The following is a 25,251-nucleotide window of genomic DNA, read 5'->3' as shown; positions in this document are numbered from 1 at the left end:
TTCACAAGGGTTCTGGTACCTAAAATATGGCTTATATGGAAGCATATAACCTGCTTAACCATCTGTACTGTTCTCTCTGGAGCACCATAAAAGTGGTTCATACATCTCATCCATATATATTCCATGTCTTCTGAACTACTGGAAATTGAAGCCATTAGCCCCCTACTTTTAAAATGCCATCTAGTAGGGATGTTGTGATTCAAAAGACAGTTGACTGATTCATTTTGCCACATGAGGTCAAAAGCTCACCTGACCTCAGTGATAAGCCACGTAGTGATTCTTCTGATGTGTTTTTGTACAAAGGTCAGAAGTCAAGTACGTGGTGCAGTCAAGTTTTAGTATCAGGTGGCAAAAGTGATTCACTTTGATGGGAAATAAAACATTCACCGAAATAAAACCAAGGAAACAAAACATTGGAAAAGAAAATAACATTGTGGTTTTAATAGTTCTTAGGTACTTTAACAGGCTTAAGCTGCCCACGCATACACACACTCACACACACCAACACAACGAGATATTTCGAGACTGTCATAAGTAAAAACCCCATTTGGAAACTGGTCCTGCATTATATTTCTGGCAGGCGAACTGCAGTCAGTCTGGATTCAGAAAGCCCTCACTGCTTTTACTTCACTGAAGTCATCCATGTTTATTCAGATAACTCTCAAGGGGCTGTTATTGGACAGGTGGTTCAAGTATCCTTAGTGGTCTGTGTTTCATTCATACACTCATACTGATATTGAAATGTGGAAATGAAAATGTGTCTTTAACTTCTCAGAATTCCAATGCCTTCGATTTTCATCCAAGATTGTTCTTTGCATGGTCCTCCCTTAAATCCGTATCTCCTCCTATATAAGGCCCTGTGTCATTAGCCCCTCCCCCACTGCTGCAGAGGCGGGACTCTGAGCACAAACTTCTAATTAAGACATTTTTGAGTGACAGCGTGTAGCTCCTCCTCCTCTGTGAGGTGTCTCAATGGGCTTTGGGTTTAGCTCCACCTGGAGTGGGGTCCGGGGGTGGTCCGCCACCCTGGGTCAGGCGATGAAGGCTGTTCAACAGACAAAAAAAAAAACAATTGCATGTTTATAATTGTCTGATAAACTATTATGATCAAAAACATCATGAGTCATCTTGACTTGAAGCACTGATATGATAGGAAGATCACTTCTTGCAGTAGATGGCGCTATACTCACAAGTCCTTTATGTTGTCAATGCGGGCTCGCACTGCTGTAAAGCAGCTGTCCACTTTGTCCTGTAAAAGAGAGCGACATGAGCAGCAATAGATGTGTTAACCTTAGTATTAAAATGAATTTAAGTTTAAGTTAATATTATTTTTAGTATGTTTCATGGTTAATTCGTTGTGTTCCTTGCTCTTTTTCTTCTTCTTAGTGTAGGGCTGTTTATTGATTTTTCATTATTTTGCTGCATAAATTCACTATATTAATACAAATTATAAATAGAAATCTATTTATTGTTTGTATTATTCCATAATACTGCACATAAACCTTAATTCCTTCAAATAATTATAAAAATAATAATAACAACAAATTTATACAATTAATCAGCAAGACTTTCTCCTCTGTCGATCAAAAACTCAAATTAAAATGACAAATTAAATTAAATTAAAAAGCATTTTCAGTTATGCTGTGAGAAGATACGATACACTGCACCAGATTTAGCATCAGCAATGCCAAAACACATTGTAACTAATCACACCGAGCCGATTTGAATATCAGAAAGTGCAGATGAAATATTATATATGAAGATATGGGGAAGATAATCTGTGAAAAACAACTACTTGTATGGTGCTGCATTATTGTTATTATAAGCATTATACAATGCATTTTTTAAGAAACAGAGATTCAAAATAACAAAATAATAAAAGTATGAAGTGGTAGATCCACTAAAATAGTTTCTTGATTGAATTAGATACAAATGAATCCCTAGTTAATCACATGTCTGATGTCACCCTACATCATGGTACTAACATCTGTAAACAGTGTTTCTTATTATATCCAGTACTTAGGCTTATTTGAATATAAAATAATGTCTGACTGAAATACGCATAGAAATACAGAGAATATGGATGAGATGAGATGTCACTGTCATTAAAGCCCACAGAGATTGTGTTACCTGGTGCCTTGTGTAAAACAGAGGGACAGAGAAGACAGCAATCACACCTGAAGAGCACATGATGACAAGAGGAGGAAGAACTAGTTAAAAAAAGCATTTGGCATTAACTGATCATAAAGCATCATAATATATGTCAATCCTTCATAGCAAAAAGGCCTTTAACACTAGCTTGCTCTATTCTTTTTCTATTCTATCTGTTTTATCTTTATTTATTATATCATTTAAAAAAAAATTGCTACGTCTACTTCGTTAAGCTAACTGAGACTTGTTATAACACTTGCATATCATTGCTCTTTTGTTGATTTTGATTGCTTCTGCTAAATGACTAAATGTAAATGTAATGTAATTGGACACAAAATGTCCATATTTCTTTGAGGACTTTGTATATGTATAGATTTGCAAGTTATAGGTTAACTACTGAATGCAAGTTACAAAGCATAACTACAAGAAAAAAAAAGTTGTTGGACATCATACCGACGATGAGCAAGGTAAGGCCATTGCAGAGGTTTCCCAGGAACGTGACCAGATACATCAGCAACAAGAACTGGGAATAACAAACATTTCATTACTCGATTCCTAAATATTTGTGTATGCAAACTAGTGTACAGAAAACACAAATCTGATTCATCAAGCCACTTCAGCATTCTGTCAAACCCAACATCCACAGCATGATGTGATATCTAAAACAGTGTGTCTGGCTCACAGAGAAAACATTTCCTCTTATATCTCCTCAGTGTGGAGTTTATAGTCACCAAGTCTGAAACTGGAAACCGCACTCAGGACAAGACCCACTTGTATCCTCCCGTCTCAAACTACATAAGACCACATGTGTCCCATTTCACATTCCACACAGGTCACAGTGTGACCCTGTGACACCCCGAAACTTGAGGACTATTAAGAGTTTCAGTTGAAGACTTTGCAGTGTTTGGCTGAATTTAGATGTGTCTGAAAGACGAAGTTAAGCCACTTTTAAATAACTGCTCCTCAAGTATACTAAATCATCACTGTACTACATCTTGTGAGCTAGACTTATCAGGATTTTATTCATAGTGAAAAAAAAAAATGCATTCACAAAGTCAGAAAACTTTGATAATAAAAGATAAATCACTAAAGAGATCTCTTTAATATCTCAGATATTTCTCCTAGACATCATTTCTGGACAACTCTCAGATTGTTTGTTTTGATAAAAATGCTATATAGACAAGTGGATCTAGGGAGGAGGGAGGTGACTGCTGTATCACCAGTGCTGCTGGGCTGTAGTTGAAGATGAAGTGGTGAATGCCAGTATTTATTTAAATGTTAAAGGATTACTCCACCCCAAAATGAAAATTTTGTTATGAATCACTTACCCCCATGTCCTTCCAAACACGTAAAAGCTTTGTTTGTCTTTGGAACCTAATTTAAGATATTTTGGATGAAAACCGGGAGGTTTGTGACTGTCCCATTGACTGCCAAGTAAATAACACTGTCAAGGCCCAGAAAAGTATGAAAGACATCGTCAGAATAGGAGTGTGCGATATATATCGTCTGCGATAATATCGATGTGCGATTTGACATTATCTAGTATTTTGCAAAAACCATTCAAAACACACCTACAGAGTGCGTGCATTCATTACGTGAAGTCTAGACTAGTGCGCGTGCATAGAGGGTGTTCTTTCACTGCACTTTCACTACATTTAGAATGAACACAAAATGAAAGACATGGGGGCAGAATATGTATATAGGCTATTTTGTACCACTTCATATAGCCTAGTAGTTAATCAATTTCACACGAAGAATAATGAAAAATAACGCTCCAAAAATTACCATGATTACAAATGTAATACTGATTTTTTACAACAGCTCAATAAATAAGAGGTTAATTGAGAGACTTACATTTTAGACACCATATTTCCTGTTTTTGCTTTATTTCGACAACAAAAATCACTCCAAACACAGCCACAGCACTGTTTTGCATCTCTGAGTAACATGAGGGCGTGTCGTTCCTGCATGAATCAACCGTTTGAATTAATCGGTTCAATCGCAATGACTCACTTATTAACAGTGACTTGCTGCCACCTACAGGCGGTTTTAATTTCACATTCAAAGTATCTTTTATTATTTAAATAATTTCAAATACTGGTATTTAACGTTTTGTGTTTAATATATTAAAACATGATTTATGCAGTTGTAATTGCAGGTTAAATGCATTCATGTCTTGCATTAAACAGTGTGTAAATGCATCTAAATGCAACTTCAGATGCAGCTTCTGTGTTTTCTCTGCATTGCAAAGATGAATTTTGTTGATACTGATTTCATTTGCTTGGTAACAGCCCAAAAGTCTTATTATTCTAATTCACTGATTAAATGTAAGAATTTGACTCCAAAGTTAATGGACACTTTTAGAAAACATGGCTTTATAAAAGTAAAAATCCGTGCGGTTTGCGTCCACCGCACGCAGTTGGCGTCCAGCCGGTACTCTCCAATATGGTGCTATGCTGACACAGAGGAGTTGAATTGTTGAATAAAGTCGTTTTTTTTTTTTGCATACAAAAAGTATTCTCATCGCTTCATAAAATTCAGATTGAACCACTGATGGCAGATGGACTATTCTGACGATGTCTTTCATATTTTTCTGGGCCTTGACAGTGGTATTTACTTGGCAGTCAATGGGACAGTCACAAACCTACCGGTTTTCATCAAAAATATGTTAAATTGTGTTCCGAAGACGAACAAAGCTTTTCCGGGTTAGGAATGACATGTGGGGTGATTAATGACAAAATTTTAATTTTAGGATGGAGTAACCCTTTAAAAAGAGAAACAAAGTAGTGTTTTAATTGGATAGGAGGGGTGAGAAAGGAACCAGTCATATCGGCCTGAGCTATATAGAGATTCCCAACTGAAATTGATTGGTCATTAAGATTAAATGGTGATGTTTTCACTTTATGCCTGAGCAAAAGACCCTAGTAATCTCATATATTTCTCAGCAAGAATCAGAAGAGATGTTAACAATGTCTCAAACTGTGCTCAGATTAGCAAGATTACCAAAATCTGCAACCGAACCTCAGAGATCTAAATATGAACTCAAACATTTCTCATCAAGTTCTTCTCACACTAAAATTCAATAATTATGCCATCCATATTTGTTTATTTATTTATTTATTGTTTGTTTGTTATTATTATTGTTATTATTTAACTTTAGTGTATTGTGTTTATTTATTTATTTATTTTTGCTGGAGAAAATTTGTTAGTTGAAAACGCTGTCATCAAATTTTGCATAAAAACACAATAGCAATTTAGAAACCTTAATTTTCTCTCAAAATGCAGAATATTATCATGGATTCTGTAATTCTGTGCCATAATGTGTGGGAGATAATATATGTCAAGTCTCATATGCCTGAAAATACACCCCAAAACACTGTCAGAAGTACTGTATTTCATGTGGTAATCCTTGAGTGTAATTAGAGTGACAGCTGTGAGTGGCATTATTTTAAGTGCACAGCTGAGAGGCCTGAAATAATGAAAATCATTTTTGTCCTTTGTAGAGGACCTTTTTAATTGCCTCAGTGGTTATGCAAACATCCTTGGATTTATTATGTCATCATGGAAAGAGAAACAGTTTCTTTTGCAATTATCATTAGTATTTGATGTATAATTAGTCTCTTTTTTTTCATGTAAACAAGCAAGAATAAATTAGTTGGTTTCTTTCTGCTGGGGAGACACGACACATCAATAGAGTAAAAAATAACCATATTCTTATGAAATATGAGAACTTTCTATGAAACATTATAAGGGTGTTTCTCATTGCAATGTATTTCTAAGGGTTTTCTCAAAATACTATATATATAAAAAACCTTTTTTGTTGGGTCTCGGGAGGATGATGAACAAAAAAGCCACAAATGCCACATTCAAGTAATGAATATGAAAGGAGACCAAAAAAGATAAGATGAGAATTTCATAAATAGAAGTGGACAGAAAAAGAAGAAATGAAAAGAATATCTTATGACAGGCACTACAGAGCGGAAAACTAGAAACATGAATGAGTGCTAGCAATGTGATACGTTCAGAATAAGATTTTTTTTTTTCACAGAGAGAGAAATAAAAATACTAAATTAAACATTCTAAGAGAGTGATTCTTTTTCATCAATGTGGAATATATTTCATTGATCTAGCACACAGATTCAGATGAATGAATTTTATACAGGATCGTCAGTTCTCAGGCCTCACCTTGAGTGAGTTGAACAGGTTGCCCACAAAGATGAGGTTCCTTAGGGTGTCTACGGCAGAGCAGGACAGCACAATGACCTTGTGCATGTATTGCTGAGCCTCTTCTCCACTTAAACTGATGTCCAACTCTAGATATGACCTGCAGCACATCAATACATACAGACACAGCCTTACACACTGACATTAAATGTATGCCTAAATGTAACATACATACCTTTAATGTATGGCATTAAAGGTATGTATGTTACACACATACATTTAATACATCTAAATGTATTAAATGCATGTTAATGTTTGGCACCGAGATGACACATTTATCCAAAGCAGAGCCCATAATTGTTTCTTTAACAGTTGCACAGTTGCTTTTTAGGCCCTGTGAAGGAAAAAAAACAAACAAACAAACAAAAAAAAACCTTTTCACACTCTCACTAGATTATTTAATCCATTTCTAATAATGGCCAAAAATAGATTTTCTACACTTTTTGCAAAATCTGACAAAATTACATCTTGAGTGCAAGGGACATGCAATAATAATAATAAAAAAGAATTCTCAAGCTTTTTAATGGCTTTTGAAGAACTTCATAAGCGTTAAAAATGTTGGCCATGATGAAAATGATGCAACTCAAAAATCAATCAAACACGGCAGTAAATGTAAATCGGTAATACTTCTCTATGCATATTCGTATGCATAGAGAAGAATCTAACAATTACCATAATTTTGTATAGCCAAAATATTAGTATTAAACTATTTCTAATAAGAACCTTTTAGTCTCTAAACATAAAGGCTTGTAATGTCAAACTAATGTAAAAAACTGTTCATTTTCTAAAAGAATAGTTTAAATATGTGACCCTGGACCATAAAACTAGTCTTAAGTCGCTGGGGTATATTTGTAGCAATAGCCAAAAATGCATTGTATGGGTACATTTTTTTTTTCTTTTATGCCAAAAATCATTAGGATATTAAGAAAAGATCATGTTCGATGAAGATATTTTGTAAATTTCTTACCGTAAATATATCAAAACTTAATTTTTGATTAGTAATATGCATTGCTAAGAACTTCATTTGGACAATTTTAAAGGCGATTTTCTCAATATTTGGATTTTTTTGCACCCTCAGATTCCAGATATTCAAATAGTTGTATCTCAGCCAAATATTATCCGATCCTAACAAACCATACATCAATGGAAAGCTTATTTATTCGGCTTTCAGATGATATATAAATCTCAATTTCGAAAAAATTGACACTTAAAACTGGTTTTGTGGTCCAGGGTCACATATAGTTTAATCGTTATGTTATGGACACTTATAGACAGTCTTTTGTTTGATATTATGTTTAAAATTATTAAGAAATTTGCTTTAAAAATCTTGGAAAATATAAAGGGCACTTGTTGTATAGAAGCCCACCACATTGCTCTGCTCAATGAGTATTTTGGTCTGTTTGTACTAAGGTGGGGATATGTTTAATTAAAAACCGAAGAAGACTGGAGAAGAGGTCAGAGACTCACTGGAAAGGGTGAGCTCCATCTCCCAGCTGGAGCACATGCAGCAGTTTGTAGTAGATTCTGACTGAGATGGTGAAGCACATGATGGCCAGGGAGAGCGTAGACACCACAGTGATGATGCTCAGCTGGAACAGGGACAGCAGCCCCACCACCAGCCCTGTGAGCACCATCCCTGTCCGCTCCATATCCTTCCAGTAGATCAGGTCCATTACTGCGTGGATCGAGAAAAAGAAAAAGTTTTGGGTTTAAAACCACAGATGGTTTCCTAAGAACTGTAGTGGACAAACAAATCTTCATTGGTGGAGGGTTGTGGGTGGTTTCCAGGGTGTTGCTTAAATATTTAAAGTCTCTGACATCATTTTACTCTTTCAGTGTTCTCAAAATACTCCAATGTACTCTTACAATGTCACTTAGATTCACAGTGGCATGTTTCTCCTCAACAAGCCACTTGATTTAAGATATTATTTATGTCTGTATCACAAATGTGTGGGATTCATGTCAAAGTTTAATACTTCGGATTGTTTTTTTGTTGTTGTTTTTTTCAAATGGATGGGAAGCTTAATGTCATTTGCTCAAGTAGGACATTTTCTTGGAAAAGCGACCTTGTTGGACCTGAAACAACATTCAGATCAACCAATCAGATCTTAAGGTTAGGCTTAACTCTGGGGTTGCATCTCGAACAACATCCTTATCAACCTATATATCATTAAGGTGAAGGATAATGTAGAGTAATGAGTGGTTTATACAAACCAGAAACATGTTTCAGCGGCATTGGTTTCAGATGTATTTTTCCCATTCTTTTTTTTTAAAAGTCCCTTTTTGTAAAACAGTTATAAGCCATGAACCAAATAAATTTTGATTTGAAGCAAAACCGTATTGAAAATCTGACAAGAAGGTGTGTAACAATGGAAATGGAAACAATTTAACAATGGAAAGGACTACAATACAATGAAGTATTGCAAATAACATAATGATGGATAAATATACAAATATGATTTTTAATGAGTGTATAGAAAATATAGTTTATATTGTAAAATTGGACTGTGTCCTATGCAGTGTTGGGTAAGTTACTTTCAAGAAGTACTGAATTACTATTACTAATTACATCATCAATATTGTATTTAAATTACTTTACTAATTACTCTGAAAAGTAACTAATTTACTCAATAAGTAACTATTCAAATTTCTAGTTAGGCTACATCTTAAAATCCCTATAAACCTTAATAGAAATTAAACTCTTTATTCTTTCAATTTGAGTCAAACATAGAATAGTTTAGCCTTTTAGCTTTAAAACAACTGTAATACTTAAACTGTAATAAAAAAATGTAACCTTTGGTTAACAAACAGAAATACTCTGAATAACAAAATATCTGAATAACAAAAAAACTTAAGAAAAGTTAAACAATACATTTCAGTTTGGCAAGATGTTCAGGAAAAGCCCAACTAATAAAATCGGTTAGTTAAATAGTTAAATAGTTAAATTAGTTAAATAACACATTAACTAATGTAGGTAAGGTAAGAATAAATTACATAAATGATCTTCTATGCTAAATAAAGCCGTCTCAGATCGCGCTAGATGAGGGTGTTTGCGCGCAGGTGACTGCATATAATGAGCTCAGATGCGGAAAAGACTGTGTACCTCGCTTTCATCCGGATTACATAATCAGATAATATTTGTTTCCGATTTTAATTTTGCTCATTTAAAAGTAGACACTTCAAGCTTTCAGATACGGGAAAGACTGCCTGCTTTCATATGGATTACATAATCAGGATTATTCGTTTTCGATTTGAATTCGTTCAATTTAAAAGTAGACACTTCAAGCTTTCAGATACGGGAAAGACTGTACCTCGCTTTAGTTTCATACAGATTACATAATCAGATAATATTCCTTTTCGATTTGAATTCGTTCATTTAAAAGTAGACACTTCAAGCTTCATATACCGGAAAGACTGTACCTCGCTTTAGTTTCATATGGATTACATAATCAGAGAATATTCGTTTTCGATTTGAATTCGTTCATTTAAAAGTAGACACACAAGCTTTCTATAAACATATTTCTCATGTCTCTGTGTCAAATATTCGCTGTGTTTGTGACACGTAGAAAGTTGCTCACGGAGACCTAGACGGCAGAAAGTGCACCCTGTTTGTTTTGTTTATTTTGCAAAAGCACAATGTTTTGTTGTTATTGTCAGTGTACACAAAAAGTAGGCCCTTTTTAGATTCGATAGATTTTAGTCTTATCTGTATCTGAGTATTTAAGGTTTCTCTGTGAATCAGGAAAAACTGAAAGTGCTGGCGTGCAGAGGGTTAAAGACACAGCATTCAATTTTATCTTTAGAAGGTAAATTTAGATTTCAAATTCAATATTGATTTTAGAACTATTTAAATTATTTACTGTATGTAACGCAAGTACTTTATAAGTAACTGTAATTAAATTACCTAAAAATGATCAGTATTCCCTTTGCTTTTTCAGTGGATAAGTAATTTAATTACAGTAAAGCATTACTTAGTAACGCGTTACACCCAACACTGGTCCTATGGTTGTGTCAGCAAAAATGTAGAAAAAAAAAAACTTAACACAAATAACATGAGAAAAATTTATCTTCATTCTTAGAGTTACAAATAGCATGAGAGAGGTTTATCTTCAATGTTAAAGGTTTTTTTTCTTTTTTTTTTTTTTTTACATGTTTCCGTCACACCATAGGACACAAATATTTCAGTAGTTTGAGAGTATAGGGAGACTTACTCTATTATGTCATTCACAGTGCTTTATGGAAGTGTGCCACCACTGAAGTGTGGTTTTGGCATGATTTGCTTAATTAAATTCTCTGATTGGTGGAGATTTGTCTGCAGAATTATGGGTAATGTATTTTTTCAGTAGGAACTCCACTGCTATACACGATTTTTAAAAAAAGGGAAAAAAAGTTGTACAGGGTAATATGACTTCAACGGACACATATGCCATCACTTAACAACCTTGTAGCTTACCGTAGGTCTGTCCTTAAGGGTTTAGAAGTTATCGTTAAAAATCTATGTCAACCTATCTTTATCATTACCCTATGGGGAAAATGAATGAAATTTTTACTTTGTGAACCAGATTGTTATAGAGATTATCTATAAGAGAATATAGACAAACATTTGAACAGAATCTTAAATGCATTTGATGATAATGTAAAAAATAATGAATGAACAGATATAAGGCAGCAGATGAGGTGACATGGTAGTGAGATAATCAGCTGTTTATAGGCTACAGTATATTCTTGCATAACGATTGGCAAGATTAGATTAACTAGCTCCTCCCAAACCTTTGTTTAGAACTCTATTTTTTAACAAATGTCGAAACAGATTGTTATAATGAGGAATACTAATACAGTGATGTTTTGAAAGCGTCAATGTAGATAAATGTAAATCAGAACTTCTAAGGACGGATAGAAACATTGAGGCTACAGTAAATGAGTCAGTGGGTAGGTTTAAGTTATCGATGACAGGGAGACAAACTGCAAGGAGTCTTTTGGGCTGACCTCGGCTATTTTTAGTCAGTGTAAGAAGGAAGAGAAACTAAGAATTTAAAGTGGTCCCTTAAAGCACCTGCTGACAGCACTCAACCTGTATCCCATTGCCTATCAATGGTCTCAGGGCTTCTGTGCATAACTTAGACTCTCAGTAATGACAACAGCTTTACTTCTCAATCGCAAGCACTTCTTAGTGTTATAAAGCCAGTTATATTCAGTAGGAAAACATTGTGTACCCTGTCTAAAGGGACTCATACAAGCAAAGCAATAGCTTACAGGCTAATACTGTGGCTAATCCATTCAGAATTACCTCAGTGCTAATGCCATTCATGTCTGTTGTGCGACTCTGAATGGTGGACCTAGCAGCAGGTGGATGGACTATTTATAAGCTAAGCGTAATGTATAAAAAGCCTCTAGCTTTAGATAAAACTGTCTATTGTTATGCCAGGTGGCCCTGCTGACGCAGTTAGCTTTAGCTAGATTGCTCAGCTCAGGCAATATAAACAAATGCAAAGCTAATGACATTCTAAACTGGTTTCTAAAAGAAACAAATTGTGTACTTTCAGATTGAATGAAAGTTACAGAATTTTCAGTATAGTTTTTCAGTAATGTTAGCAACAAATCATGATTATTTGTTGAGTAATATACAGTCAGTTGGTCATTATCACAAAATTTCAACCTAGACTAAGAGATCAGTATCATCCTGAAGGGTTTTATTTTGCGGTAATGACTGACTACATTATCCTACTTATTTACCAAATAAATAAACTTGAAGAAAGATACCAGAGATGCATGAAGATATGAGATAGCCTATATGAAAGTAGCACAGTTATGTAGGGTCTATAATTTAATATTTAACTAGCAAATGCTGCAATTAACCAATGAAGTAAATAAAAACTCAGAATAACATCTAGATATGTATTATGAAGTTAGACTTCTACATGAACATTACAATTTTCAGTTTTCATTCATTCTCCTTGACATTGCCTCATATTATGAGATGCCACACATATCTCTCGCTTACGTAATCAAAAATAGTAAAAACAATAGACTGAACTCAAATGACAGCATAGGATTAAACTCCCAACTCTGTGCTGTGTGGTTCAGACAGAAATAAAAGTTCTCCTAACCCATGTCTCTTAGTGCTCTCAGCTCAGATAATCATATTCTCAAAGCCCCAGTTTGTGTATTTCCTGCTCCCTCACCTTTACCGGTCATTTTGGAGTCTTCATGGGCCGATCCCTCTCTCGCCTGTGTCTATGTCCCTGATCTTCTCTGAAAACCCCTCAAGCTGTTTTTGGCTGAGTCTGCTCTGTCAGCAGCCCCCCGGCCCAACAACCCAAAAATAAATCTGCACAATTGTGCCCGCCCCATTAAAGAAGACAGAGGCAGTTAGACTGACAAATACACTCACTCACAAATACACTGTACGAACTGTACATCTACATGTGATCAGTTCAGACTAATGAATGATGTAATACCATTGTAAATTAAATATCTACACTTGATTTTAGTATAACATATATAATAGATTTGACTCATCCTACAAGTACTAAGAAGACAAATCATACTAAAAATGTTCAAACACCGTTTAATCATTAAAATCATACTCATGCATAATAGAACACCCTATACTCTGTTTAATATAATTCTTTACAGAATATTGCAATTCTATTCTTACTTTCCTTTCGTCTTTCCAAATTGCACATTTTCATCAGTTTACTGGTTAAGTAACACCTACAACAGGAAGCTTCTCAGGTTATGGATTTCATACCACAAGGCGTGTCTGTTTAAGGTGGTTCTAAAGTTTATTCTAAATTTGGAAAAAATGTTATGCACAAAACAGTTGGACACAGGTTTTGCATGCAAATATGTTGACACTGCAAAAAGTCAAATTAAAAAAACTAATGTAAAGGGATAGTTCATCTAAAAACGACAACTCCAGAGCAACACCATTGACTTTCATTGAATGGAAAAAGATGTCACACTTTATTTTAAGGTTCAATTCTCGCTATTAACAAACCATTAACTATTACTTTTGCCTCAATAAACTCAGAATTTGCTGCTTATTAATAGTTAGTAAGTTATTAAGTTTAGGTGTTGGGAAGGATTAGGAATGTAGAATATGGTCATGCAGAATATGTGTTTTATACAGTAAGTACTACTAAACAGCAAATATGTTAATAACAGAGATCCTAATAAGCAAGTTAACAGTGAGAATTGGTCCCTACACTCTTAAAAATAAAGGTGCTTCACCATGCCATAGAATAACCTTTTTGTTTAAATGGTTCTATAAAGAACCTTTAACATCTGAAGAATCTTTCTGTTTCACAAAAGCTTCTTTGTGGCGAATAAGGTTCTTCAGATTATAAAAACGTAAGAAACAGATGGTTCTTTAAAGAACCTTTGACTGAATGGTTCTTTGTGGAACCAAAAATGGTTCTTCTATGGCATCGCTTGAAGAACCTTTTGAAGCACCTTTATTTTTAAGAGTGTACACTCTTAAAAATAAAGGTTCCAAAAGGGTGTTTTTGCACTGATGCCAAAGAACAGGGATAGCCAACGTCGGTCCTGGAGTGCCGCTGTCCTGCAGAGTTTAGTTCCAACCCTAATCAAACCTTAATTCAGGATTACCAGGGCTACTGACAGGTGAGGATTTTTTTCAAGGTTGGAGCTAAACTCTGCAGGACATCAGCACTCCAGGACCGACGTTGCCTATCCCTGCCATAGAAGAATAATTTTTGGTTCCCAAAAGAACCTTTCAGTGAACAGTTCCTAAAAGAACCTTTTTCGTCTATAAAGAACATTTTATGCATTTGAAAGGTCCCATGGATGTTCAAGGTTCTTTATAGAACCATTAGCCGGGTTTCCATCCAAAGTTGTGAAATTAACTTATGCGCAAAATTGGAATATCGCATAAAACATTTGCGAACAAGCACTGTTTCCATCCAACGAGTCAAAGAGAACAAAATCGTCACTTCTTGGTAAACTGGCACTAAATAGCCTATAGAAAACTAGGATAAGCTACTGAATATAATAATGTTCATATATGAAAAATTACTTGCGCCTCAGAGTGAGCAGACGAAACAATAAATGCTGTCATTGCTTTCGGAGGTGAATGCTTCTGTTTGGGAACACAGTCGTGTAAGACAATTATACAAAAATACTTTGATGACAGACTTTGCTCAGGCATTTCAGAACGACCATAACAACATTTCAGATGCTGTGAATGAGATCGGTCCGCTGCTAATCAAGCTATTCCGTCTCATAGCGCAAAGTCACATGACTTTTTTGATGCGCTTGGAGGAATTTAATCGCAAAATACATTTCCATCTCCCATTATTCGCATTAACCCTTTTTCACACAAGTCAAAAACCACCTCAAGCGAGCGTAAAAACTTTTTTGCGAATTAAGGGATTTTTTATCCGAAATTTGGCGTTTCCATCACTCGTTTCTCATACGACTCTTCAAAATGCACATTAAAACAGGGTGATGGAAACCCAGCTATTGATGCCAATAAAGAACCTTTATTTTTGTACTGTATATACTGAAGTGTTACCGAAAAAGAAAAAAACACTGTGAAATTTATTGTGTGTGTGTGTTCCAAAAATTTGTTGGAAGGTGTTTTTAAATTTAATTAAATTAAAAAGTATTAACTTTGAAGGTTTTGGAATGTGGAAAGATAACAGCATTTTCATTTTTGGGTGAAATATCCTTTTAAGAAATGTTTTTTGATATGCTTTCCAGTAAAGTTTCAGTCCTCTGTCGTGTGTGTCATGTATTCCCACCTCTTGTTTCCTTATTTGGTCATGTTCCTGTCCTTGTTCTGTGTGATTATTAGTTTATTCAGTTCAGGTGTGTCTAATTATCTGTGATTGTTATGTGTATTTAGTTCCTGCCTGTTTAATTAGATTTGGTCTGGTCTACTCGTTATTCCCCGGTGTTCCTGTCTGTGTCGGCCTTGCCTTGTCTTGCTCTGCCTTGATTTCATGATTAAAGATTATTATTTTGAAGTTACTCCTTGTACTCGTATTCCTCGTTCCTCCCTGCTGTGTGCACCGTGACATAAAGATACCTAAAAATCCTTGATACATTTAACTGAAAAGTATAATTTTTGTTTTCATATATAGTATCTTGAACACAAGTATTTTTGTGTCTTACAGTTTGTTTTTACCGTCTTTATATTTAAACATTTTTTTTTTTTAAATCTGCTAATGCAGCAGCACAAAAATGTGTTAAGGTTTTTTTGCATGATCTATTTACTAATAAATTAATTCTATATTATTATTATTATTATTATTTTCCTTTCCCCCTATTGGTCCATGGTGTGTGCTTTCTGTGGAGAACAATGTATTTTAGGCTTTTTTCCTACAATATTTTAGACTCTATTGTTAAAAAACAAAACAAAAAAACAAATAAATCAATAAACAAGATTTTTGGCAGTGTACATGTAAGTGGTTTGTGAATGTGCTTTGAGAATCAGTGAATAACTAGATCTATTGTGTTTTAATGTGTTATATGCTCGTAAAGTGCATCTGTTTCTGTTACAGATTAATGTGATGTATTATTGACTGTGAATATCGGTTGTTCTGGATGATGACAATTTCTGTATCGTGTTTACGTTACGTTTTGGACACAGATGGCTCTTTACAGTCAATATTCTTCAGTGCACATGAGAATGCATTTTGCCACCGCCCTTCTAACCTCATCGCTGGAAGCACATGCCAACCATAATGGCTCTGAGCCGTATGGCACATACAGGCAGCATGACTCTGCTTTTACAGCTCTGTGTGCAATGATGAAGACCGACCGGCTAGGAATCCACTCAGTGGCAGCAGCCCATTACAGTTCATCCCCTGGAGTGTGTTACCATGGCGATGGAAACTGTATTCTCCAATAAAACACCAGCATTTGTGTTCACATGTGGGAAGCCTGTGCTTCTCGTGAACAAGAGAAACCATATCCCTGGGATCTGTTTTACATATTGACATATTGACTGATTAAGTGCTGTCATAAACGACCAGGCTTTAAAGAATATGGCATTTATAGCAGTCTTAGTGAAACAGGGAGCAGATAATTGATTATAAAGATGGGAAGCAATGTCTAACCTGCTATCTGGATGCGAACTGTTGGCCCCTCTGTTAAGTTGAGAGTGGAGTAGCACTGCTTACAGAGCTGTTCTTCCTGAGTGTTTCGTCCAATGGCAGGAGGTGTTGTGAGTGACGGCTCCACCATCTGCAGGGTGGCGGTGGTTTCCATGGTAACAGTAGGGTCTGACCCATGAAGCTGTGGTACTGCCGACATAATTCACAATTAATCACCATGATATTATCTGGATGACACTGATTCTATGGTGAATGAACTTTTTTTTTTCAGTATATATATTTGTTTATACTATTGTAAATAATTTATGAATAATTTCATTTATAATTATTTTCATTACATTAATGTGATTATATTAATTATTCTTTTTAACAAATTATCCATAATGGTATAAACAAACATACAAAAAATCTATAAAATGAAATGCATACTGTATCTTCACACACATAATTTAAATTGTCATTTATTTTAAATATGTAAAAATATTTTTATGAATAAATAATATTTTATTTTTATTATAAAAATAAATAATTCTAAATAAATTAGATTAAATTAAATTTCAAAAGTATTAAAAGTAAAATACTTATATACGTATACTTTTGTCATTTTGAATTTTTATTTAAAATGAAATAACATTTTATTATTAATTATTTATTAATTAAAACAAAAAATTTACATTTACAATTTGTGATTTATTTACATTTAAAATTGGAATTTACAAAATACAATGAAATTTAAGTTTATATATTATGTGTGCATAAACACAAAAACCCACATAATTTAAATGATGTAATTTTATTAATTATGTAAAAATGTTATTAATAAATAATTAACAATAAAAATGTTTAAACATGATAACATGGTAAAAATAATTCTACATTAAATAAAAATTAAATACCAATTAAATAAAATTAACTAATAAATACTTTTATTTTATATAACCTTTTTAAATTTAATTTAGAATTATTTTATTTAAATACAAGTAAAATTATGTGTGTGTATATATATATATATATATATATATATATATATATATATACACTGTATATACAATCAATAGATTAATAATAAATATTAAAAACAAACAAAAAAAACAATGAGTTATACTTGCCAAAACAGAAAGCCTGCTTTAGATTCCATCATTCAGGCTGTTGTTAGTAGTTACTAGAGACCTCCTATGTGGTTGTTCAGGTGTTTTAGTGCATTGCTATGCATTTCATTTGGGTCCTCTGGGTGGTTTCTTACTGGCCAAAGACTAAAGACCACACCTCCAAAGTCTATATGATTTTCAAGTCAGTGTCTGCTTTGAACCTAGCTATTTTAAAATGCATCATGCACACATGCGAAAACACACACATTTGTTTCATTTTGTATACATGAGCACCTGTTATTTGCTCATCTTGATGACTGCATGTTAAGTTGTGTGTTTGGATGCCTGAGATCTCCTCCGTTGCTTCCCATGTCCCTGTGTCTTTATCCTGAAACTCCTCCACCCTGTGAGTCTGTGGCTCTAGAGTCCACTGCAGGTTCTCGTCCTCCGCGTCTCCCTCCCCTTCTACAGTCAAGAAGCCATGAGGGTCCCACTCCGCAGCAGGGGAGTCTGGAGGTCCCTGGGTCTCCAGAGTGTCCGTGCGGAGCAGTGAACCGCGGCCGCTCCTCCCACCAGTCCTGCGGCGCCCCGAGTCTCTCCGCGATGAGCCGTCGCTCTCAGAGAAGGCAATGTAGGAGAAGGTGAGCTCAAAGGAGTTCTGACGCGGCGTGCCCCACACAGAAGAGCTGCTGAGACATGCGTCATCATCCTCCAGGCCTTCATCGTCGTCAGACCATTCCCTGGCCGTCTGCAGTTCTGGGAAGTCTGACTCCTCATTTCCACCTGAGGAAAAATGGTGTATGATTAGGGCTATGCATATGATGGCTTTTAAAGGGACAGTTCACCCATAAATGAAAATTGCCCCATGATTTACTCACCCTCAAGCCATCCTAGGTGTACACGACTTTCTTCTTTCAGATGAATACAATCGGAGTTATTTTAAAAATGTTCTGGCTCTTCTTTTTATGATGGATGGACACACTTTATTGGTCTTCAAAATATCAACACCCATTCACTGCCATTATAAAGCTTGGAAGAGCCAGGGCATTTTTTTTTTAATATAACTCTGATTATATTCATCTGAAATAATAAAGTCAAATACAGCTAGTGTAAGGTTTCATGTTCTTGTTTTCATGTCTTTTATTTTGTAATTGTTTCATGCTCTTAGTGTCATGCGTCCCTTGCCCTCTTGTATTCCTGCTATTGGTTCCTTTGTTCATTGTGTCATGTTCTGATTGGTTGTCCAGGTCATGTGTCTTGTTTCCCATTGGTTGGTTCTTGTCATGTGACCCTCTTTGTTTGATATTGAATGAATTTAACCCTGCTGTTGGTGAGTGCTTAAGTCAAGTCTGTTCAAGTCTTCTTTTGTTTGTATTTTGGATTTCACTTTGCTTAATAAATCTGCATTTGGATTCTTCCCTACGCTTGCCTCAGTGGACTATCATTACAGAATACACGACCAAAGAAATGAATCCAGCAGATCGCCTAGTTCGCCTCCATCAAGGAAATTGCTCTGTTAAGGAATATGTGGCAGATTTTTGTGAGCTTCACTACCAGGTAGACTTCAATGAAACTTTCTTGAAAGACATTTTCCATTTTGGTTTAAGTAAGGACATATCATGTTTAATGCCACGTAATACCCCTCACACTGGAAAAATAATATATAGACTTTGCTTTATGGTTGAGTGGCTCTGCTTTTACTGTGGGTTTTGTGGAGGAGGAACACAACACTTCCCCAAAGCCTACTCACGTCACGCCTGCTACTTCAAGGCCTGCTAACGTCACACCTGCTCCAGAGCTTGCTAACCTAATGTCTGCTACGCCAAAGCCTCTTCACGTCATGTCTGCCAAGCCAGAGCCTGCTCACAACATGCCAGCCACTCAAGAGCCTCATCGCAAGATGGCTGCCACGCCTGAGTACACGCTCAAGATGGCCGCCACGCCTGAGTATCATCGCAAGATGGCCGCCATGCCTGAGCCTCGCTATGTCGTGGCTGTCACCAAGATTTCCCCAAAGGATTTTTTTTGGGGGGCAGGCCATAGTACCCAAGCTCCTGTGGATGCGGAGCTTGGGCTAGGACTGAAAGGACTGATTGCCAGTGTGAAGGACCCACCTCTGATGTCGGTGTGAGCTGCAGGCATCCCAGTGACATCAGCACTCTCAAGCCCAACCATCCTAGAGGTTCTGTCACCCTCTGCTGCCCTTACTGTAATGGCAGTCGCCATTTTGAGCGTGTGGGCTGCACACTGCACTCCAGAGGCCTCTTCTGTTCACGAGTCTGCTCCAGAGGCCTCTCCTGTCCATGAGTCTTCCCCAGAGGCCTCTCATTTCCACGAATCCGGTGGCAGCGTCCCCTACAGAACCTCCCAAGGCGGTGGCGCTCACTCATGAACTCACTGTCTGTCCTGTCACGGCCATGGAGGCCGCTCATGAACTCACTGTCTATCTTGTCACACTCCGCCATGGCTGCCTGCTCCTATGGATCTGATCCATGGCCCAGGTCCTCTAGTGTTCCACAGTCTGCCACTGCTTCATGGCCCAGGTCCTCCAGTGTATTACTGTCTGCCACTGTACCATGGCCTATGGTCTTGCCCTCTGCTTCACGGTCCAGGCCCACCTCTGCCCCATGATTTAGTTCCATCATTGCTCCATGCTCCAGGTCCTGTTCCCCTTCACGGGCCTGGCCCTCCATCCCACCCCCTGGACTACTTCTATTCCACCACCCTCCTGGACTTTTGTTGTTTTGTCTTTTTTGGGTTCTGTTTCATGCTGTTAGTGTCATGCTTCCCTTGCCCTCTTGTATTCCTGCTATTGGTTCCTTTGTTCATTGTCATGTTCTGATTGGTTGTCCAGGTCATGTGTCTTGTTTCCCATTGGTTGGTTCTTGTCATGTAACCCTCATTGTTTGATATAAATAGCCCTCATGTTGCCTTTGTGCCTTATCGTGTATTTAACCCTGCTGTCAGTGAGTACTTGAGTCGAGGCGAGTCAAGTCTGTTCAAGTCTTTGTTTGTTTGTATTTTGTGTTTCACTTTGCTTAATAAATCTGCACTTGGATTCTTCACTATGCTCGCCTCGGTGGACTATCATTACACCACGGTTGGCATGAGGGTGAGTAAATCATGGTGTAATTTTCATTTTGGGTGAACTATCCCTTTAAGGGGCTTTAATAGATGTGGATATCAGGAAAACATGCAAAGATAACTGAAGGACTCATATTTGAATATGTGTAAATAAACTGTATATGAAAATATTACCGTCTGAGCAGGGAGGCGTGGAGTCAGGTGTTGAGCTCACTGTTCCGAATTCCTCTGAAATGAGAGAGCAATAAATGATGCTCAATTTAAGGGAATCACTTGAAATTTTATAGTGTTTATTATTATTATTATTATATATTTCCATCAACTGGCCAGCAAAGAACACAGCAAGAATTCTGTAGCAATTTTAAGTAAAATGTGGAAATTGTCCAGCGACGTGACTCTCATGAACTGTTCAATACAGAAGTGTATAAACATTCAGCTTGTAAAGTTTATATGAAACTAATTCTATACAGCATAAAATAAGTTAAAGGAATAGTTCACACAAAAATAATACAAAATTGCTGAAAATGTACTCACTCTCAGGTCATCCAAGATGTAGATGAGTTTTTGTTTGTTCATCAGAACAAATTTGGAGAAATGTAGTATTACATCACTTGCTCACTAATGGATCCTCTGCAATGAATGGGTGCCGTCAGAATGAGAGTCCGAACAACTGATAAAAACATCACAATAATCCACAAATTATCCACATAACTTTAATCCATCAATTAACATCTTGTGAAGTGAAAAGATGCATGTTTATAAGAAACAAATCCAACATTAAGGCATTGCATCCTTTAAATGTTGCTTCTGGCCAAAATACCATAGTCCATAATCTATAATAACGCTTCCTCCGGTCAATAAAGTCCATTCCCCATTGTCCTCTCATATCAAAATACACTGGCATATTTCTTTTGTTTGTTAACATCGCTTGATCTGTGAATATTTCTCTCCTGATAAAGACAAGGCAACTTTTTTTGACAAATCAATATTTTAGAGGACTTATATTTTAACCAGAAGCAAAGTTTTGAAGTTAAAAAGGCAATAATCATGGCTTTGTTTATTTGTTAATTACAAACACTCAGCTTTTCACTTCACAAGATGTTAATCGATGGACTGGAGTGGTGTGGATTACTTGTGGATTATTGTGATGTTTTTATCAGCTGTTTGTACTCTCATTCTGACGGCACCCATTCACTGCAGAGGATCCACTGGTGAGCAAGTGATGTAATGCTACATTTCACCAAATCTGTTCTGATGAAGAAACCAACTCATCTGTATCTTAGATATCCTGAGGGTGAGTAAATTTTCATCTTAGTATTCATAGTTTTTATAGCAGGACAGAAACTATTCCTGTTTTCTGTCTACACCATGTCCTCCACTGTGGTATTTGAGAAAGCTGACCTTAACATTACATGTTTTCTCAAATAGTTGCTGTTGGTCATACATACCTTTCCTTTAAGTGGGCAGTTCCTGCCGAGAAACAACTGCAAGTGAAGCAGGTTTAGGCAGCTCATGTCTATTTGAATATTATGGGCATCCATAAAAGAGACCTGTGATAAAAGCCTCTGAGCCTCCATTTCATGTTTTGCTCAATGGGATGAGTGAACTGAGGAACAAAGCTTTGTTCAGATCTTTAAGTCAGAGGTTTCCTTTTCAGCTCTCTGTCATTGTACAAAACTGAGCATTGTATTTCACGTCTGGTCTATAAAAACATGCAATTAGTGCCTTAATATATTACATATACATATCTGCATATACAATCTTAAAAATAAAGGTTCCAAAAGGGGGTTTTATAGTAATGTAATAGAACATGAAATCTATGTAGTAGGATTACTTTTAGAACTCGACAGAGCTGTGGGACAAAAGAAAATGTTGCATTATTTCCAAATTTATTATATTAAAATGCATACGTTTTTTTTTATAATGGAACAAAAATTGTATTTTATTTTATTTCTTTCATATTTTTAAATCAAATTCAGGTATAATATTTCTTACATGGCAATGCAAAAATAAAACAAATTTATCAAATACTTATTTTGATTTGATTTTAATATGCTAAGCTTCAATGGCATGCTTTTTCTCCTTCTCCTGTCATATGGCATGGAGGGCCAAATCAAAGTTCGTCATGGGCCCTTCAGATATTTTGGGTTCTCAAAAGATTTTTCTTTCAGTGAGAAGTTTTTAAAAGAACCACTTTTTCCCATCTCAAATATATTTTAATAATCTGAAGAACTTTTTTAGATTATGAAGAACCTTTTGTTCAGTGGAATCGTTCCATGGATGTCAAAGGTTCTTCATGGAACTTTTATTTTTAAGAGTGTATGGCAAATCCATTAAAATAATCATTATTGAGTAGCAGTAAATCGTAGTATTTTGTGTTTAGTTTACCTTCTTGGCTTGGAAGTTCACCATAATATTGCATTTTTCCCTCTCAGAAACTACTTCAAACAATACAGCACAGCCACAGACCCCTGATTTAAATGATAGAACCAATTCACTTCACCTTCAAACATCCCCATCACAAAGAATATTCTAGAATCAATTAATAACAATAAAAGTGCATTGTTTTTCAGTGTAAACTAGAATGTAATTTGTTGTAACCAGCAGTATTCAATGTTTATTCTCACAATCTGGAACAAATTATACAAAAACAAATCATTTGTAGCAACTGTTACACCAAATCATGCCAGGTTACATTACTAATGACAACAATTTTCCAATTTTTTCCTTATTGACCTTCCCTCAAATACATTTGTAAACAGCACAAGTCTCATACAGATGCTGCATTCATACAGAGCTATAGTACACACTGCAACATCAGCAGAATCCAGCAAAACAGACAAATAGCAACCGAGATGATGCATCAGACACAAAGCAAGAGAATACCAACGCGTCAGCGGCATACAGAGAGAAATGCAGAGACAAAGGAGAGACTCACTGCAGTGGGAGAACCCTAAAACCTGACCCATGCTCCATCAAGGCACTGCTGGGCCCATCCAGTCTGGAGTCCCCCTGTCCTCCGCGCTGTGGCACTCCTCTGCTGGATCGCTCACTCTCTTTACAGCTCTCTCACGCTCTGTGCTCTTCACGCACCCCTCCCTCGCTCTCTCCTTTAGTGCACTGCTGTTTCTCTCTCTCTCACCCTCCCTTCTCTTCATCAGACGGCCCCTCCCAGGTTCACTCGCTCTCTCATTCTCTGCTGCAGCCAATGGACTCAGAATGCCACTGTGTGTGTGTGTGTGTGTGTGTGTGTGTGTGTGTGTGTGTGGTTGTGTGTGTGTGTGTGTCTGTGTGAGTGCATTCATGTGTGTGTAGCTCATCTCTGCCTGCTCTCTGCCATCTCAGATCAACATCCTCTTCATGTCAGTCTGCCATAATTTAACAAGGATGAACATGTTGCACCCTTAAAAGGACCCAAGAAATGTTCATTTTAATTAGCACCTTTTAAGATTAAATATTCAGATGTTTAACAACAACAACAACAAAAAAAAAAACTAAAGAATTAATATTTTAATTAATTAATTAACTATACAAATTATTTATAATTAATAATATTTATATAAATAAATTAAATTATTTTAGATAAATAATATTTAAAATAATTAATGATACTATTTCAAACAAATAATACATTTTAAATAATTTAATTATGATTTATTTTATTAAAATAATTTATTAAAATTAATTGCACAAAATTAGCTACTTAAGCTACAGAAATTAACGTTATGAATATTAAATTATGGCTATGCAAATTAGAAATGCTGATTAAATATACTAAATTATAGTGTTCTGTGTGGAGTATAAATTCAGCAACAATGACCTTTATATCTCTTGTGTGTATATATATATATATATATATATATAGTCTGTAAGGCTTCATTTAAAAGTCTAATGAGGCTTTTGTTTGTGTCCACTGCCTTCAGCAGAGCCAAAGGCTCATGGGTTGTGAGGTACTCTAGCAAATGAGAAATGCTCACGTGGTCTATCAGCTACTGTACTGTACCTCCCCATGTAGAAAGAGTACAGCAGCCCACACAGGCTCACATACAGACAAATCAATACAAATCAAACAACAATTAAAGACATAAATATTTAGTTTTTAATAATTTCAATGTTATTTAGTATTATGTAATTACGATATTATTTTTAACATTTTTAAAATGATTTAAATACTTATTTAAAAATAATTATTTATTTCCAAACAGCGATAATTAATCTTTATAGCTGTGGAGACTAGGGCTAGTTGTCACATGGTCCAATTACACAACTGTGTGTTTTCTTTAGCAGCGGCTTTGTGTTTGTTTCAAGCACCAAAACTGAAATAGATTTTTTTTTTTCTGAATTTGATCAGAAAGTGAACACAATAAAAAACACAAAAACACACTGACATACATCAGGCAAGAGTCAACTATGAAGATGAAGAATTTTACTTTTTTGTTGTTTCATGAATTGTTTTGTGTGTCTTAATTGTTTTACGGTTTAAATTTAGCTGAAAATGTAATTGAAGTATGACAGCTTACCCTGTATAGTGCAACCATTTGCCTTTCTCATACAATGTTTGCTCAGTGTCTCTTTTTCTGGGCAATAAAGATGTAATAGCTTTCAATGTAGTCAAGACAAAT

The 25,251-nt window shown here is 35.7% G+C and overlaps 1 protein-coding gene across 3 annotated transcripts; it reads right to left on the bottom strand.

Annotated features, from left to right (window-relative positions):
- Nucleotides 1–413: 413 nt before the first annotated feature.
- Nucleotides 414–23,721, bottom strand: rtn2a (reticulon 2a). 3 transcript variants are annotated; one of them, XM_058745638.1, is made up of 10 exons: nucleotides 23,568–23,721; nucleotides 20,804–20,857; nucleotides 17,840–18,328; nucleotides 16,461–16,646; nucleotides 7,843–8,050; nucleotides 6,337–6,475; nucleotides 2,605–2,674; nucleotides 2,131–2,177; nucleotides 1,191–1,249; nucleotides 414–1,045 (listed from the first exon to the last, which is right to left on the bottom strand). In XM_058745638.1, exons 1-10 carry the CDS (start codon nucleotides 23,596–23,598, stop codon nucleotides 970–972), a joined length of 1,359 nt encoding a protein of 452 aa, XP_058601621.1. In that variant the 5' UTR covers nucleotides 23,599–23,721; the 3' UTR covers nucleotides 414–969. The 3 variants fall into 3 exon arrangements, with proteins under 3 accessions (XP_058601621.1, XP_058601622.1, XP_058601623.1); XM_058745639.1 differs by lacking the exons at nucleotides 16,461–16,646; nucleotides 17,840–18,328; nucleotides 20,804–20,857; nucleotides 23,568–23,721 and adding an exon at nucleotides 12,558–12,679; XM_058745640.1 differs by lacking the exons at nucleotides 16,461–16,646; nucleotides 17,840–18,328; nucleotides 20,804–20,857; nucleotides 23,568–23,721 and adding an exon at nucleotides 12,564–12,672.
- Nucleotides 23,722–25,251: the final 1,530 nt, after the last annotated feature.

This window comes from Onychostoma macrolepis, chromosome 15, assembly GCF_012432095.1.
Source record: "Onychostoma macrolepis isolate SWU-2019 chromosome 15, ASM1243209v1, whole genome shotgun sequence".
NCBI lineage: Eukaryota > Metazoa > Chordata > Actinopteri > Cypriniformes > Cyprinidae > Onychostoma > Onychostoma macrolepis.
This window is presented reverse-complemented; position numbering and strand designations above follow the sequence as displayed.

What these genes read in the sequence shown, in the direction of transcription:
- rtn2a (XM_058745638.1), bottom strand. Translation starts at nt 23,598, where the DNA reads ATGGGTCAGGTTTTAGGGTTCTCCCACTGCA. An exon ending in GATGGAGCTCACCCTTTCCA is followed by an intron (nt 6,476 to 7,842) that starts GTGAGTCTCTGA and finishes GATGTGCTGCAG; the next exon opens with GTCATATCTAGAGTTGGACA. An exon ending in ATTGACAACATAAAGGACTT is followed by an intron (nt 1,046 to 1,190) that starts GTGAGTATAGCG and finishes TCTGTTGAACAG; the next exon opens with CCTTCATCGCCTGACCCAGG.